Genomic DNA, 18,250 nt, shown 5'->3' on the forward strand with positions numbered 1-18,250 from the left:
CATTCCCCATCATTTTAACTTCATTAAGCCCTATCACTCTTTGAAAGCTTGACACAGGCATCACATTCTCAAAGAAGTCTCCCTTGATCTGCCCTAGCTTTACTCAAGTGATTAGGTCAAGTCCTGTTGTTTGCCTTCATACAACTGTATGCCCTATCTCTCTTTCACATCACTTAGACAAAAGGAAGAGATTTATGATCTTGTACATCAGGAATTGGTGTTGCAAGTGAAGAAACCAAATCAAATAAGTAATTTAGTAATCAACTTCTAAAATTCAAGCCAATATTTCTAACCACACAAAAATATACATACATAAAAACGATATGTAAGGGTTCTCAAAAGAGCTAGGGAATTTCTTAATAAACAAATATCAAATATTCTTTGGCAATAAACAACATAGTCTATTTAGACTGCTGCTGAGTATGTAATTTATGAGCTAGAAGCAGCTTAGCAATTGTTCCAACCAACTCCCTCAAAAATATAGATGAGAAAAGTCAATCTCAAAAGTGGATCCAGAAGTCTTACAAATAGTTAATGACAGAGTATAAAGTGGAATTAATCAACAAATATTTGTTGAACACTCTTGTAAGCATTAGTTTCCTATTTCTAGGTCCTCTTTTCATTACTATATGCTGTTTCCACTTAAGTCATTTACAGAAACAGAGGAATTAAAATTTACTTTAATTTGTCAACATAAAGAAGACTACCTTCTCTTTTTCTTTTTTTTTTTTTTTAAGACAGAGTCTTGCCCTGTCACCCAGACTGGAGTGAAGTGGCACGATCTTGGCTCACTGCAAGCTGCATCTCCCAGGTTCACGCCATTCTCCTGCCTCAGCCTCCCAAGTAGCTGGGACTGCAGGTGCAAGCCACCACAGCTGGCTAATTTTTTGTATTTTTAGTAGAGACTGGGTTTTACCGTAGCCAGGATGGTATCTAGCTCCTGAACTCGTGATCCCCCTGCCTCGGCCTCCCAAAGTGCTATGATTACAGGCGTGAGCCACTGCACCTGGCCTACTTTCTTTTTTAATTTTATTTTAATTGACAGATTAAATTATATAAATTTATGGTCATACATTGTAGAATGGTTAAATCAAACTAATTAACATTATCTCATATACCATTATTTGTGGTGAGAACACTTAAAATCTACTCTCTTATATAATATATTGTTTTTAACTATCATCACCATGACATCCCATAGATCTCTTGAACTTTTTCCTCCTGTCTAACTGAAATTTTGTATCCTTTGACCAACATCTCCCTAATTTCCCCATCCCACAGTCTCTGGTAACCACCACTCTACTCTCTGCTTCTATGAGTTCAACAAAAGGCTACTTTCTACCTTAAGGGAATGATAGAGCACTAAGAAAACATAAGCCTTTAGACAAAAGCATGATGTGCTACTAAAATTATATTATAATGCAGTTTTATTTCTTTGTGTATGAGCTCTTCCTATTTCTTTGTTACACCTTTCTTTCTAGATGAAGTTCTACAAAAGAACACTGGGAAAGAGAACCCCCTTTTTGCTTTAATTTTGGACTTGAAGAAAAATGAGTCTCTGACTTACCTGCAGCTCACTCCAAGCAAAATTTGTTCTTAGCCTTCTAAACCACCAAATGTATATTTTAATCTCAATGCTAACCTCCCATTTTAGCCAATATCTCCCTCTCTCAAGGAATGATGGGAATGGGATATCATTGCTTCAGGGCCTCTTGTTCACTGTAGTCCACTAATTAGCTCCTTTATTAGCTCACTGCAGTACTCAGAAGGAATGAACATATGCTCCTGTACTCTTTGCAATAGCAGTATGAGGATAAAATTCTGACCAGCCTTTACTGCTTAGTTCTTTTCCTAAGTAGGCAGGCCAATCGCCAGCTTGTGGCACAAAACATTGTGACTTATAGACATTTGAGTTAAAAGAGACATTGGAAACCTTTTAGTTCAACACCCAATCCATGCAGAAATACTTTTTTGAAGTATACTAAACAGAAAAGAGATTAAACTTGTACAAGTATACCTCGAAGATATTGTGGATTTAGTTCCAACCCTCTACACAGAAGCAAGTATCACAATAAAGTGAGTCACACAAAGCCAGGTGCAGTGGTGTATACCTGTAATCCTACTTGGGAGGCTGAGGCGGGAGTATCACTTGAGCTTAGGAGTTTGAGTCTGACTTGGACAACATAGTGAGACCCATTTCTAAAAAAAATCTTTAAATTAAAAAAAAAAAATGAGTTACATGAATGTTTTCATTTCCCAGTGCATAATATTAATGAAAGTTATGTTTATGCTGTACTATAGTCTAGTAAGTGTACAATCATATTATGTCTAAAAAAGTACCCAACTTAATTAAGAAATACTTTATTGCTAAAAAATGCTAATGATTATCTGAGCCTTCAGCAAGTCCTAATCATTCTGCTGGTAGAGGGTTTTGCCTCGATGCTGATGGCTGCTAACTGATCAGTGTGATGGTTGCTGAAGGCTGGAGTGACTGTGGCAATTTCTTAAATTAAGACAACAATGAAGTTTGCTACATGGATTGAGTCATCCTTTTCCTAAAGATTTTTCTGTAGCATGTAATGCTGTCTGATAGCATTCACCCATGGTAGAACTCCTTTCAAAACTGCAGTCGATCCTCTCAAATCCTGCTGCTGCTTTACCAACTAAGTTTATGTAATATTCTACATGCCTTGTTGCCATTTCAACAATGTTCACAGCATCTTTACCAGGAGTAGATTTCATCTTAAGAAACCACCTTCTTTGCCCATATATAAGAAGCAACGTCCCATTCATTCAAGTTTTATCATGAGATTGCAGCAATTCAGTCATATCTTAGGCTTTGCTAATTCTAGTTCTCTTGCTATTTCCACCACATCTGCAGCTACTTCCATCACTGAAGTCTTGAACACCCCAAAGTTATCTATGAGGGTTGGACTCAGTTTCTCCTGAATTCCTGTTAATGTGGATATTTTGCCCCCCCTCCCATGAATGATGAATGTTCTTAATGGTATCTAGAATGGTGAATCCTTTTCAGATGCTTTGCCCAGATCCATCAAAGAAATTACTATAAAAGATGTAAACTGTAATCGCTATAAGCTATACCCTTATGAAATGAATTTCTTATAGGACTTAAAAGCTGAAATTACTTCTGGACCCATGGGCTGCAGAATGAATGTTGTATTAGCAGGCATGAGAACAACATTAATCTTGTACATCTCAATCAGAGCTCTTGAGTGACCAGGTACACTGTCAATGAGCAATAATATTTTGAAGAAAATATTTTTTTCTGGGAGGTAGGTCTCAACAGGGAACTTAAAATATTCAGTATACCATGTTGTGAACAGATATGCTGTCATCAGGCTCAGTTGTCCCACTTACAGAGCACAGGGAAAGTAGGTTTACTATAATTTTTAAGGGCCTTAGGATTTTCAGAGCAGTAAATGAATACTGGCTTCAATGTAAAGCCACCAGCTGCATTAGCCTCTAACAAGAGAGTCACCCTGTCCTTTGGAGCTTTGAAGCCAGGCATTGACTCCTTCCCTCTAGATAAGAAAGTCCTAGATGGTATCTTCTTCCACTACAAGGCTGTTTTGTCACCATTGAAAATCTGTTGTTTAGTGTAGCCACCTTCGTCGGTGATCCTTTTCTTTTTTTGAGACAGAGCCTTGCTGGAGTGTGGTGGTGTAGTCACAGTCACTCCAGCCTTGATCTGCTGGCCTCAAGCAATCCTCCTACCTCAGCCTCCTGAGTAACTAGGACCACAGGTGTGCACCACCACACCTAGCTAATTTTTTATTTTTTGTAGCGACAGAGTCTCCCTCTGTTGCCCAGGCTGGGCATCAATTATCTTAACTGGCTTTTCTATATAATTTGCTGCAGCTTCTACATCAGCACTTGCTGCTTCATCTTGCACTTTTATGTTATGGAGATGGCTTTTTTTCTTAAATCTCATGAACTAACCTCTTCTAGCTTCCAACTTTTCTTCTGCAGCTTCCTCACCTCTCTCGGTCTTCATAGAATTGAAGATAGTTGGGGCCTTGTTCTAGATTAGGGTTTGGCTTAAGGGAGTGTTGTGACTGGTTTAATCCTCTATCCATTAAAATTTTCTCCATACCAGCCACAAGGCTGTTTCACTTCTTACCACTTATGTGTTCTCTGGAGCAGCACTTTTCCTTTTCTTCATGAAATTTTTTTTTTTTTTTTTTTTTTTTTTGCATTCACAACTTGGCTATTTGTCACAAGAGGCCTATCTTTTGGCCTATCTTGACTTTCAATATGCCTTTCTCTCTCAGTTTAACATTTCTAGCTTTTGATTTTAAATGTAAGATGTGTGACTCTTCCTTTCACTTGAACACATAGAGGCCGCTGTAGGGTTATTAAGTGACCTAATTTAAATATTTGTGTGTCTCAGGGAATAGGGAGGCCTGAGGAGAGGGAAAGAGATGGAGCCATGAGTGGTCAGTGGAGCAGTCAGAAGACACACAACATTTACAGATTAACTTTGCTGGCTCCCAGACAGTTTGTGGTGTCCCAAAATAATTACAATAGTAACATCAAAGATCACTGATCACAGATCACCATAACAGATATAATAATAATGAAAAACTTTGAAACATTCCAAGAATTACCAAAAAGTGACACAGAGACACCAACGGTTAGACTTGCTCTTAGTGACTAATTCTTCAGTATCTCACTTAAGTGAATGCCCTTTCAAGTAACACAAATTTTGTATTTGAGCACTCTGCTTGTGTTCTTCATCAACAAATACATCAGGATTTTAAAAGAAACAAGCCTGTAATAACCTCAAGTTTTGTTTTGGCAGTTCTAGCTCTGTAACGTATGTGTGTAATGTATGTGTGTGTGTGTGTGTTTAAACACAAAGTATACCAGGATAACGAAGTATACCTGCCAAGTTAGTATGAAAAACACAAAATTTAGATTACACAGTTAGCTCAGCTTTCATTTTCTGCTCCTGTTAAGTCATAGAATAGAAAATCAGAGAGAAAAAAAGGCTTTCTTGCTATTTCAAATTCAAAGCCAACTTCTTAAAGTTAGTTAAGAAACCATTGGCTAGTAGAGCACATTTAATCCCAACACCAACACAATAATTCACTGCTTTAATATTTTCAGTGATTACTTCATTGCATGCATAAGCTCAGAGACAGAATAACTAGAGCCATCCACATGTCTGTTACTTTCTTCCCTTTCAGACTCTCTTACTTTTGGTAATAAAATTCTACATGCCCTCTGGAAGTGTCTAAACCTGACAGCAGCTCCAATGTCTATTCTGGCAATGTCTAAGAGAGAATAACTTCCCGTCTTTTGTTTACAATATAATACTTTAACAAAAGAAAGATAGACAAAAAGATTTGTTAATTGAATAATGTGTTTCTATGTATTTTTCAGGCATTGTTTTTGTACTGTTAGTAAGTTATTTCATTCTTGAAATTACCTGGACAGCAGTAGCTCATTAATCACACTAATATTTACATAAGAAATCTCTCAACTGTATATAGGTTAAATGACAATGTAAAGTAGATCCATATGACAGATCCATCCATTTGATAGATTTAGGAAATTGGGTTTTCTGGGATATCAGTCCTCTATTTTACTTGGTAATGTTCTTGGCAGTGAAGAGCTTTAAATTTGGCATTTGTCATTTCCTATCTTGGCCCAAATTATATCGTGCTAAATATTATGAAGAAGACTGCACAGGGGAAATCAGCAGTGGGTTATTACCGTGTACTAGTGCCTGATATTAAAACTGTTAGCCAGATGCTTCCTGTGGACTTTTAGAGAGCAGAGAGTGTGGTGCCACTGAGCTGCAGAGGCACTGATGTGAAGTATGCAGAAGATAAATAAATCATTCAGTATATTCATTTCATTTGGCCCATGTGATTCCACTGACATCACTGTGGATAGATAACCGGGGTCTGTACCAGGCCCCTCGCGCTTCTGCACTCTGAGGCCTTCGAGGTGCTGCCCATCTAGCCAGGCCCTGAAGTAATTTCACACACTCCTCTAATGAAGTCCTTGGGGGCTGTCATGTATTTTCCTGCGTTTGCCCTATTATCCCTCCCTGCTTGAGTCTTACAGATAATTGATGATACTTCAGTTAATCATCTTTCCCTCTCTTTTGTTCACCAGGTACTTCGGCCTTCAAGGGGCTCCTTTATTGAGAATCAATGTCTTCTCCTAGGTAATTGATCACCCAGACCCAGGGACACCCAATTCATCGTAATCATCATGAATAATCAAAAAGCGGTAGCCGCGCTACTGCAAGAGTGCAAGCAAGTGCTGGACCAGCTCTTGTTGGAAGCGCCAGATGTGTCGGAAGAGGACAAGAGCGAGGACCAGCGCTGCAGAGGTGAGGTTCTGATGGGAGGCACCAGGGGTGAGCCAGCAGGTTCACTCTCCTCTCCCCTGCCTGAACGACACGTTCTCATCTCTGCCCTATTTTTCTTCTCTTGGCAGATGACCACCGAGAGATGAGTGGATTTCTAGGGCATGAATGGGACATGGGCTGCGGGCGGACGGGCAGGGGAGGAAGCCCACTTTGTTGCAGTGAATTGCTGTCAGTTCTAATTTTAGGCTTCAGTAAACATGAGGCTACAAGAAACAGTTTAGTTCAAGAAGAACAAAGGATCCAAGTTGGCTGGTGCACGTAAATTTCAATTATTAAAAAATTGAAGCAATTTCTGAATGGTGGCACATACTTTTTTTCAAACTAGGATTTTTTGCCTCATCAGTTTCCATAGACTTCTAGGGTTTCCATAAATATGTCATCTCACCAGTCCAACCTCACTTTTTTGATCACCAATACACCCCTCATGATATATTCTCATGTCATTTGCAAAATAAATTCTCTCATCTCGATAAAACTGATTGCATCATTATCAGGGTTTAAGAATTTGGCTTTTTGCTCATTTTAGTGTTTGTGCCATTCAGAGTATTAGATAAGTCATTGTTCGGGAAGTTTCCATTACAAAGTCTAGAACATTAAAGCAATTCTTATTTCTTCTTTAACCAATTTTTGAGAGGCAACCTTCTTCTTTTTTTTTTTTTTTTAGATTTCTTTTTAGCATTTCAATAAATTTGCCTCCACTTCCATAAGTACTGTCCTTTTTACATGCTTTTAATATTTTTCTCAGTATTTTTAGCACTTTGCTATTCCTCACAGAAACAAGATTCCTAAATAAAATGCACACTCCTCGTTTTTTGCTGTTGCTCATTATGTAACGGGAAAAGGTTCTGGGAGAGTCTTTTCTCCTGAGTTCTTGTACCTAGGCACATACATTTTCACGAGGGGACTATGGAAGTCTTAATTATTTGTAACCTGTCATTTGTCCTCTTTTCAAGATAAAAATCCCCTACACCGAGTCATTTCACAACCTCAGTTTCTGTGATACACCAATGTGTGACTTTGCTTCCTAGCTTCTTGGGCCTGTCAGCCTGAGATCACTCTCACAGATGTCAGCCTTTGTCAGGGAATGGCAGGTACTTGGCACCTATATAATATGCTCTATGGCTGGCCCTAGTTCTCCCCAGGGGCGGTGTGTTGTCTGCTGTTGTTTCCACTACAGTTTTTCTCTCCCTTTTACTACACCACATCCTTTGTCTCCTCCACCCAAATTCCTTTAAGCTTTGTGTTCTCTCTGGTGAAGACTCTGAGCTCCCAATTGAGTAGCATTTTCTTTTCTTTTTCTTCCCTAGTGCCACAGAATAGGAGACGTAATCAGTTTAGTTCCAGATAAGGCAAATCACGGCTGTAAAATCACTAAATTAGACATGGCCCTTCAGGTAAGCTGCTTGGGGAAGTAAGTGATCAGAGAGGCAGAGGAAGCCACTGCTGGGTCTGGGGCTGACTGGCTGGCGCTGGTTGAATCCAATAAACCGACCGGGAAGGACGCCTCCTAAGCGGAGCCATTGGCAGCTGTAGCACCAGCCCAGCCCAAGGGCGGCGCTGCGCGTCCCACCCGAGCCCACCGTGCGGATGGAGTGCAGTCTGCACCGGATCCCTTCCCTCAGCAGGTGGCTGCAGAGCGGCTCGAGCAGGCGGGTCGTACCGCCACGGACGTCGTCACCGCATGTACTCCCAGAGAAAGGCATTAGTACAGGGTCACTTATGACAGCGGGGCGAGCCAGCAGACCCTGCAACACAAACACTGAGGTTTTTCTTCTTCTCCCTCCTCCTCTCGACCCCATCATTTTCCCTCAGAAATCGTCCTTGTCAGCGTGGGTGACTACCCCAGCAACTTCCCCAGAGATGCAGAAGGAACTGAAATCCAGAGATACATTTTAAAAACATAATTTAGAGGCATATTTTATTTCAGGGTGCCCCACAGGCCATTCTAACATGAAGTGTGGGGAAAGGGTGATGTGGAGGAGGCAAAAATGAGTTCGTTGTAAAGAACAGACTTTTCCATTACCATGAAGAAATTTGAAAATATTAACACTATTCAGTCCAAAGTATGATAAAATTCTATGAACCCAGAAATCACATTCCGTTGTCATATGACTGCTCATATTGACTCAGTGTTCAAATAATTCAAATAATTTATTAGCTAAACTGGGACACTTCTGAGAGTGAAAAGGAGCATTGTTAATAAGGACCCTAGGACCACACAGGACGGTCCTAAGTAAACAGGACTAAGGGGTCCTCCTGTCTGTGACTGTTTCGAAATGCTCTTGAATAAATGTTCTCTACAACTATACGGAAAACAGTTTCAGAAGTTGAAATTATGTCAGTGGCTGTAAGAGGGTCAGAATGTGGCCACGTAAGTCCCTAATCCTGTAGGTCTGCTTTCAAGGGGGAGCATCACACAGTAGATGCTCAGTAGTCCTGCACTGCTCAATGGAGATAAGGGGTGATAATTTCAGTGTGATTCCTGTAAGCCGTCCTTGGTAATCAGTGTGACTCATTCATTGGTATGGCCCATGTGATATCCCCTCAATGCCAAACAGTCCTTCCCCACCAGAAAACTTCCTTACATTTGCCCAGTTGGTGGCTAAATGGCTCATAAAAAGGGATCACAGACCAAGTTAGATTTTCTCTCTCCTTTTTTCTGTTGTTCTTTCTGTCGTATCTCTTTTGCTCTATTTAAAATGTTTCACATAGATATTAGATGAACCATGTCTTTTTTTACAGATAATATAAAAATATTTTCAAAGGGCCAGTTAGAAGATGAACCTTGTCTTTTAATCATACTGGTCTTTCACCCATCATGGTGTGACTTATAAAAATGATGAGACATGATGCTTGTCTTCAGGGAGCTAGCAGTCCAGTGAGAGGCAGAAGTAGTTGCAGAGTAGTGGGATGACGGCTGAAAAGAGCCTGCTCCCTTGGGTTTGGAAGTGCTCAGAGCGGGCACTCAATTTCACTGTGAGGTCATGGTGGATTGAGGAGAAGTGGCAATGTTTGCATTGAGTGCTGAAGCCAATGGGCCTGAATTTGGTCACAAGGCACCGAGGGAAGGCAGTCCAAACAGCCAGAACAGGATCTGCCAAACCACTGAAGACTTTTATTCAGGGCAATGGACTGGTCCATCTTGTTTTTAGAAAAATGAGGATCAACAATGTGCAATAGGAACTGGATGGAGCAAGATTCAGGCGAGAATTACTGCCAAGGAAGAGGAGGCAATGGATTTTAGGAACCACAGCATTTGACAACTAATTAGGTTTGGGGAAGAAGAGAGAACACAAAGTGTAGACTGACTCCTGGGTTTCGAATTTGGGGAACTTAATAAATGGTGGTACCAGACATTAAAATAGAGATTTATAAGGGAAAGTAGATTTAGAAAAAGGTGATGAGTTCAGTTTTGGATGTTGAGCATGAGAGGCTTGCAAGACAAGTACCTAGAGATTTATAGTTGGCAGTCATATATACAGGTCCTTTATTTATATGGCAGTCATATATACAGGTCCTTTATTTATATGGCAGTCACATATACAGTCATATATACATAATCCTTTTTTCAGAACCCTGGCATCACATGTGTACTTCAGAATTCAGAATTTTTCTAGTGTTAGGAGGGTCTTCCAGTGCATGTACTATATATTACATTCATACTTCAGTAGCAGGTGGAGCGCAGTCAAACACAAAAAGTTTTGCAGCAAAACGTTTGATCAATCTCACTGAGTCCTTAACTAGGACTATAAATAACCTCTAGTCAATTCAAGTCTGTTTCAGGTGCCAAACCTAAGAAAAATTTCCAGTTGCCAAAGCTGCTTGGGTTTCCGAAGTTTGTATCAGAGATTATGGACCGCTATAAGTAGATTTGGTGCCCATTAAGATATTCAATATATCTACTAATGTGAAACAGGGCCATTTCACAATTAATTTATACCATTTCAAATCTCATTTGCGTTTTTTGTAGTTATTGTCTGTATTTAAATGTATCCATATCGAAGGGATGAGAAAGTGAAGTCTTAGAGAAGCAAAAAGAAGTTGTACAAATTAACACTGCATCACCCACCTGCCACAAGCCCAAAAGGCCGTTCCATTTCAGCCCCTTTCTCATTTTACAGGGAAAATAATATTTCCTTCATTCCTTTCTCTGACTCTTCATGCAGAGATAGTCACTAAAGTGCTTTACTTCCTGCTAAAAACCTTTCTTAATGCCTGACTACCCCAATTTACCTGTAGGGCAAAGTAGGCCAGGGCCACCCCTGACAGATAGCTCCTCACTGTTGTTCTTTGAGTCAGAACCAACAACTTAGACCAGCCAGCAAGAGGCAGGGAAAAGGTTTCTCTCTTTTTTTTTTTTTTGCCACTGAGGTGCTTCATCATAACATCGGTAGCTCAGCCTTTTCTTTGACTGCAATTTCCTTACCTGAACTCTGACCTTTTCAGCTTCACTCCCCAGCGAGTTAAGGACCCTGATCCAGGAGGCAAAGGAAATGAAGTGGCCCTTCGTACCTGAAAAGTGGCAGTACAAACAAGCCGTGGGCCCAGAGGACAAAACAAACCTGAAGGATGTGATTGGCGCCAGGTTGCAGCAGTTACTGGTAGGAAGAGCCACACCACCTGTTCCTCTGATATCCCCAAGTGAGGCATTTAGACTCTAAGTGGTCTAATAGATTAAATTTCTTTGAAGCACAAGACAGCCCCCTACCCTTATGGTCAGCTCTGCCAGATTGACTAATGTGGGGGAAATAGCTGTTTGAAAAGCATTGCTTGCCCATAAGATCTTGTGTTGTAAAGCCAAATCCAGTAAAAGTGAAGAGTTGTCAGTGGGTCTAACATGAACCCTGTCATCTTGAAATATTTACATATCCTTGGTGGGCCAAAGAAGCAGATTTGATTTCACCATTCCTCACAGCATTTTAATTTTGAAATGCTACTTTCTAAAAGTTGGGTAGCTTAAGAAAATAAATGTGCCCTTGTTTCATCAGTGTGACTTGCTGTCTAAGCTATTGAAGTCTGGCATATTCCTTCCCTGAGGCCCACCTAGGGTCCTGTTGACTTTCTTATATCCTCAAGATTAAGGCTGTTCAGGAAGTATCAAGTCAAAGTCATTGACATGCTTATTTCTCAACTCATTATTGGAAATTAATTGAACTGGTACCTCTATGCCAGATAGGAGAGAGCCTGAGGAGTAGCACAGGAACTCAGATTGCAGCTCGGGATTCAGGCTGTGGTTCTGGGGATGACATAGGGAGGACCATTTTCCTCTTCGATAGCATTGCTTTTTACCCACATTCTCTCAGATGATTGTCAAGGAAGAAAGTTTGCTAGTTTATCTTTTCTCACATAAAAAATTTATTTGTCTGGAGATCGGGCATTAGAAGCATGATAATATCCTAAAATTTTTACTTTATTGGTTTACATAAGATTGTATTTTTGAGTCATCCCAAAATAAATATATAGACATTGTCTTTGCCCATTCAAGCAAAAATCTAAGAAAGATCCCCTGATCTGTAGACACATTAGATACACAAGAGCATCTTTAGAGACTTAATAGAAACAGTAAAACTCCACCTCTCTCATCCTCCAAAAAAACAAACAAAACAGGTTAAGCAGACTGGGAATTGCAAGCAAAGGAAAGTCAATACTTAAGGAGAACACAATGGTGAGCCAAGCGTTTTAAATAAATGTGGTCAGTATTAGTGGAAAAGTAGAATAAAATAGTAACTATAACTTAACTATCATTATAGAGTTTATAAAGTGCTTGCATATGCATCATCTCATTTAATTCTCGATAGCCTGAGAGTGATTCAGATGCTCTTTGACTTACGATGGATTTTGACTTACGATGGAGTTGCCCCCAATAAATCCATCGTAAGTTGGAAATATAAGTCAAACATATTATACATTAAAAATGCATTTATTAAACCTAACCTACTAAACAGCATAGCTTTGCTTAGCCTACCTTAAGCAAGCTCAGAACACTTACATTAGTGCACAGTTGGGAAAAATCGTCTAATATAAAGCCTATTTTGTAATAAAGTATTGAATATTTTGTGTAATTTAGTGAATACTGTGCTGCAAGTGAAAAACAGAATGGTTGTAGTCCACTAAATGTACATTGCTTTCACACCATCGTAAAGTAACAAAATCACAAGTTGAACCATTGTAAATTGGGGATCTCCTGTATTACCATCATCATCCCTCTTTTACGAAATAGGAAATTAAGGTGCAGAGAGATTGATTTGCCCAGGGGAACAGACCAGTAAGTGGTGAAATTGTGACTTACAGCCTTCTCCTTCATCCAACTCCAACTCTCTGTCAGGAAGCACCAAGTGAAGAGCTTGAAAACATAGGTAGAAGCCATGAGGTTTGCTTATTGTATCTGAAGTAAGCTGTAGGCCGTCCAGTGACACTTTCTGCATTGATGATGGAAATGTTCTACAACTGTGCTGTTCAATACGGTAGCCGCTAGCCACAGATGACTCTCAAGCACTTAAATTTGTGGTGAACGAGACCAAAGAACTGTATTTTTTATTTTAGCTATTTTTTACTCATTTCTATGTAAATAGTCACGTGTGGTCAGGGCTGCCATTTTATTGGACAGTGCAGCTCTAAAGCAGTGGCTACGAGTGTGAGACCTGCCGACAATAGATTAGCATCACCTGAAAACTGGTCAGAAATTCAAATTATTGGGCTCAAATCAAAAACCCTTACTGAATCAAACACCCTGGGAGTGAGAGTCCAGCAATCAGCATTAGACAAGCCCTCCAGATGATTCTGATGCTAAAGTTTGAGAGCCACTGTTGGCAGGGAAGAGTAGAGTGGCGAGCAAGGGGGAAAGGCAGAGAGCATGAACGAGGATATAGTGGAGAGGGGCAAGGTAAGGAGTAAGGAGAATCCAGTGAGAAGGCTGTAGGAGACCAGCCCAATAAAAAAAAAAATCTCTTTTTCATCAATTCTGGGAACTGTTGTTTAGACTGGAGCCCTCCTGCAAAGGCTGATGGTCACTTTTTTGCTTGGAGATCCCTTGTGGAATTAGCCTAGTGGCGTAAAAGAACTTTACAAACCTTCCAAGGAAGGCAAGAGCAAAATGGCCTCGCAAGAGGGAGTGACTCCTGCTTTGACCTTTGGGCTTAGCAGGTTTCTCTGACTTTTGAACATAGGCTGAGTGCTGGAGATGTGGCACATCACTATATCTGAGGTTTTACTCCCCTCATTCCATCCTGCAATCACCAGATCCCCGAGCCCTGCCTTCAAAGCTGGTAGTGATATTAGCTTACAAACTGAAAATGATGTTTTTAAACATCATTTAAAAATGTCAGTCCCGCTGCGTTGGGGGTTTAATGTGAGTTGGGAGAGAAGCTGCTCATAGTTGGTAGACTGTTTTAAGAGCCCACTTATGATACCTCCCGCTATGCCTCTCTGTACTACACAAATTTCACCACTGGAGAAATAGAAGCACAGAGAATTTAAGAAGTTTGAGCCCAGCTCACAAGGTCACTCGGTGGCAGCTCTAAGGGGCACTGTCTCTTAGGCCTTCTTTAGTCTCTAATGTATTTAATCTGACAGGTTTTTGAACTCTGAGCATCATTTTCTTTAGCCTGCCCAGCAAGCTATAAATTAAGCAACCACACCTCCTAATGACTTTTAGATGTTCTCCTATTGTGCGGACTCCAAGTGCACAATTGCTAAACCACTCTATTTTGTAAATACGGAGAACCATAGCACCCTGTGAGTCAGGCGCTCCTAAAATCTATTTTTAATATCTTAGATTATTAAAAATAGTTTGAATGAATTCCATGATTTGTTTTTGTTTCACTGTATCCCAATCAGGTCGATTTCAATATTAGAGTTTATCAGAGCTGGATGGTCATATTTTCATAACTGATTAATTGTGAAATTCCATTCTCACATAAAAAATAGTTAAAGATTACTGAGTTTGTCTTTTCATGTTTTCTCTCTTATTATAGTTTATTCCTAAATATAAACTTTCTGTGATTTTTTTTACCTTGAAATGAATTCTTCCCATAAAATGTTTCCCCTCTGTTTTTCAAATTAACATTGTACTCAGAGCATAACCACTGTGTCTTTAATTCCACAAATAACAGATCGAAGTTGAGCACAGAATGCTTAAGAAAAAGGCAAGTCACAAACAACTGTTTTCCACAGTTCATGAGTTGGTAAAATTAAGAGTCATTTATAGTGTTATTCTCTTGGGCTGAATTTAACCAAGAAAAATGATACATGTTTTGTGTTTTGCTTTCTGGTCTCCACTGTGTTCCCATTTCCTCCCTTCCCACTGCTCTCCTCCCCTCCTCCCTGACTCTCCAATCCCTTTTCCTTTGGTGTGTGGCCACAGACAGAAATTTATGGCAGGGGCCAACCTCCTTTACACTCCACACAAAGCTTGCTGACTTGAGAGAGTTTGTCCGCTCTCTCCCAGAAAAAACACCTGCAGTAGGCTCCCCGAGAAACGTGAAGAGATGGGAGATTAATGTGGCTGTAATAGCTGGGCAGTGTTTTTGGTATTATGCCCTCTCCCTAGGTAGATGGGTCTTTTCCGAGATGATACCAATTATTTATTGCTGAAACATCTGTTGATAACTGCAGCTGCCCTTGTAAAACAAAGCATATCACGGGGTCACAGGCTACGGGGACCTAAAATCCTACCTCATGCTAGTTTCGGTCTATTCAGCAATACCCTCAAGTCCATGGGTTACCATCATCTTTAATGTCTCATCATGCCGTAGAAAATACTTTGTAAACACCGAGCTGCCCTGCCCTATAAGCTTTGAAGTATTATTTCATCTTCATCGGTAATTTATATTCCAGGGCCATTGTACTGTGGGAAAGAGAGGGGGAACCTTTTTTGTTTTCCATTTAATTGTATATCGCCTGACACTTTGACCTGTATTATTAGTATTAGTCAGAAAAAGGATTTTCTCCCTCTCTTATTTAAAAATAAAATTTCAAGGGAAAGTAAGCACTCCTTCAGCTCTTTTCACTCAAAACAATGTTTACACTCTGAGAGGGAAAGATGAAAAGCATGAGCAACTTTTTTCAAGTGTCGGAGAAGGGCATTTCAGTCTGTGAAAGAGAACAGTAAGGCCCTTATAAATATCATTCAGCAAAACCTTTGATGGATTTTTCAAAAAGTATTGAAGGCATTTAGCGTTAGCTTCTGTTTAGCTCAGCTTTGGGCCATGGCGGTGGAGTGCTAGCTAGGAAAACCCAGAGAATGCTAACTTGCTGCTGAGGTGCCGGGGAAGGACTCAACGTGGATGACACCTTGGGAATTTTTCTTTCTGTAGTTTTTACTCTTCTAAACAACAACAAAAAATGTCTAGTGAATTAAAAGAAACTATGAAAGTAAAGCTTTCAAAACGTAGAATAAAGGGTGTGTTTGGATTTGCAAGTGGGAACAGATTGGGCTGCAAGGCCAAGAGCTGTGTGATAGCCCTGAGTTTGGACACTCCCTGCACAGGTTTGGGGGTCCTGATGGTGAAGGAAGACTGGCCTATTTCTGTGGAGGGAGGGGCCTGCTGTCAGTCAGCCCTAGATTTACTCTGGTGCCCACTCACGGAGATACGAGATGATTTTTGTAGGTTGGCACTAAAAGCGCAGTCTGAGGACATGAAGCAGGCTCAGAAGGAGGATATCCTTTTTTCCATGTTCTTTTCAACTCTACAACCATGAAAAATGGGTAATCTGATAGCCCTGATGTTGTAAATATTTTTGGAAAGTATCTGTGGTGCCTTGGAGAGATTTGAAGAGACACCATAATAATAATAAGAAGAAGAAGAAGGAGAAGGAGAAGGAGAAGGAGAAGGAGAAGGAGAAGGAGAAGGAGAAGGAGAAGGAGAAGGAGAGGAAGAGGAAGAGGAAGAGGAAGAGGAAGAAGAAGAAGAAGAGGAGGAAGAAGAAAAAGAAGAAGAAGAAGAAGAAGAAGAAGAAGAAGAAGAAGAAGAAGAGGAGGAGGAGGAGGAGGAGGAGGAGGAGGAGGAGGAAGAAGAAGAAGAGGAAGAAGAAGAAATGTTTAGTTGTTTCCTTATGCTATTTTGTGGAAAACCCCTGTGGATGAATAAAGTTTGATCATTTTAGTCCCAAGAATTTTTTAACTTTTGTTTTAAGTTCAGGGCTACACGTGCAGGTTTGTTACATAGGTAAACTTGTGTCACAGGGGTTTGTTGTACAGAGTATTTTATCACCCAGGTACTAAGCCTAGTACCCATTAGTTATTTTTCCTGATCCTCTCTCTCCTCCCATCATCCACCTTCCGACAGACCCCAGTGTGTGTTGTTCCCTTCTAAGTGTCCATGAGCTCTCATCATTTAGCTCCCACTTAGAGTGAGAACATTTGGTATTTGGTTTTCTGTTCCTGTGTTACTTTGCTAAGGACAATGGCCTCCAGCTCCAACTGTGTTCCTGCAAAAAACATGCTCTCATTCTTTTTTGTGGCTGCATGGTCAGAATATTTTTTCTAATATGTCTTTTCATATTATCTTGGTGCCTTTGTCTTGTTGATATTTTTATTTGTGAACTACTTAAGATGTTAGAGGGGTGAGATTTAAAACATAAATAAACATGAATAAATACAAGAGTTGGTCATTGCAAGATTGCAGAAAATGCTTTAAAAATGCCTAGTGTGATTAACTTGTGAGCTCAGGGGATGGAGGAGAAACTTTAGCAAAAGAAACCAAAGTATGAATTTATTAAGAAATGAAATATCAAGTTAAAGAAAGTTTGGAAGTAATAAAATTCCCTCCATGAATAAGCTCTTGGTTAAAAGATTTCCTTAAAACTAATTTTAAAACATTTATTCTGGGTGCCGGTTTTTATATTAGTAATAGAGGATTCAAAAGCAGTAACAGGTGTTGTTTGGATTATGATTCTTTCAGCATTTTTCATCTTACTTGCTTTGGGGCTTTCATAGCAGAAATCCTTTTCATCAGGATGCAAAAAAAAAAAAAAGAAAAAAGAAAAAAACACCACAAAGTGAAGATAAACTCTGCATTCATTTATTCAACAAACTTTAGTGGGTGTCAGCATGTGCCAGACATTTGATAGAACACTGAGAGAAGTGCAGAAGAAAGAGAAGACCCAGTTCATGTCCTGGAAAACTACAAGAACGAAGAGAGAGGGCAACCCTTGTCAAAGTCTGGCTTATTGGAATGGTTCTTCCCATGCATTGACCTCCTAATATGCGGCAGTTGCTCAATCTATGTTCTTTCAGCTATGACGACAACCCTTAAAGAGAAGTGCTATAATTCCCTTTTCACAGTTAAGAAAATTAATGCTCAGAGAAGTGGTTTTTCAAAGTCACAATTTGAACTCCCCATCTCTCTATGGACAGCTCTGTTCTTTCCATTCAAGGGCACACGAGGAGCGCCATGCAGGCTTTTTGTTTTGTTTTGTTTTAAGACAGAGTCTCGCTCTCTTGCCCAGGGTGGAGTGCAGTGGCGTGATCTCGGCTCACTGCAGCCTCCACCTCCTGGATTCAAGCAATTCTCCTGTCAGCCTCCTGAGTAGCTGGGACTACGGGCACGCACCACCACGCCCGACCATTTTTTGTATTTTCAGTAGAGACAAGGTTTCACCATGTTGGCCAGGATGGTCTCGATCTCCTGACCTCATGATCTGCCCACCTCAGCCTCCCAAAGTGCTGGGATTACAGGCATGAGTCACCACGCCCAGCCTGTGCTGGCTTTTAAGATGTTGAGATACCAGTGGTTGGTCACAGCGGTGGCCAGGGGCCTGATTGCTCCTACTCTTGCCCTGACTAATTCAGGAATCTCTGGATCTTGCCATGATCTGAAAATAAAAGTTTGTCTCAGAAAGAAC

General features: G+C 40.3%; 1 protein-coding gene across 15 annotated transcripts in view; it reads left to right on the forward strand.

Annotated features, from left to right (window-relative positions):
- ALPK1 (alpha kinase 1) overlaps positions 1-18,250 on the forward strand; it is a 146,003-nt gene that overhangs the window by 74,326 nt on the left and 53,427 nt on the right. For 8 of the 15 annotated variants that reach the window (XR_004052750.1, XR_004052749.1, XM_030915250.1 and 5 more), the window contains 2 exons: positions 6,148-6,367; positions 10,853-11,007. Coding sequence is in view for 12 of the 15 variants with exons in the window: in XM_030915250.1 (XP_030771110.1) it covers positions 6,247-6,367; positions 10,853-11,007 (276 nt within the window). In the remaining 3 variants the exon portion in view is untranslated. Of the gene's footprint in view, positions 1-6,147; positions 6,368-10,852; positions 11,008-18,250 lie in introns of those variants that run through there. The other 7 variants (XM_030915258.1, XM_030915261.1, XM_030915271.1 and 4 more) reach the window with 4 other exon arrangements.

This window comes from Rhinopithecus roxellana, chromosome 2 (genome assembly GCF_007565055.1).
Source record: "Rhinopithecus roxellana isolate Shanxi Qingling chromosome 2, ASM756505v1, whole genome shotgun sequence".
Lineage (NCBI taxonomy): Eukaryota > Metazoa > Chordata > Mammalia > Primates > Cercopithecidae > Rhinopithecus > Rhinopithecus roxellana.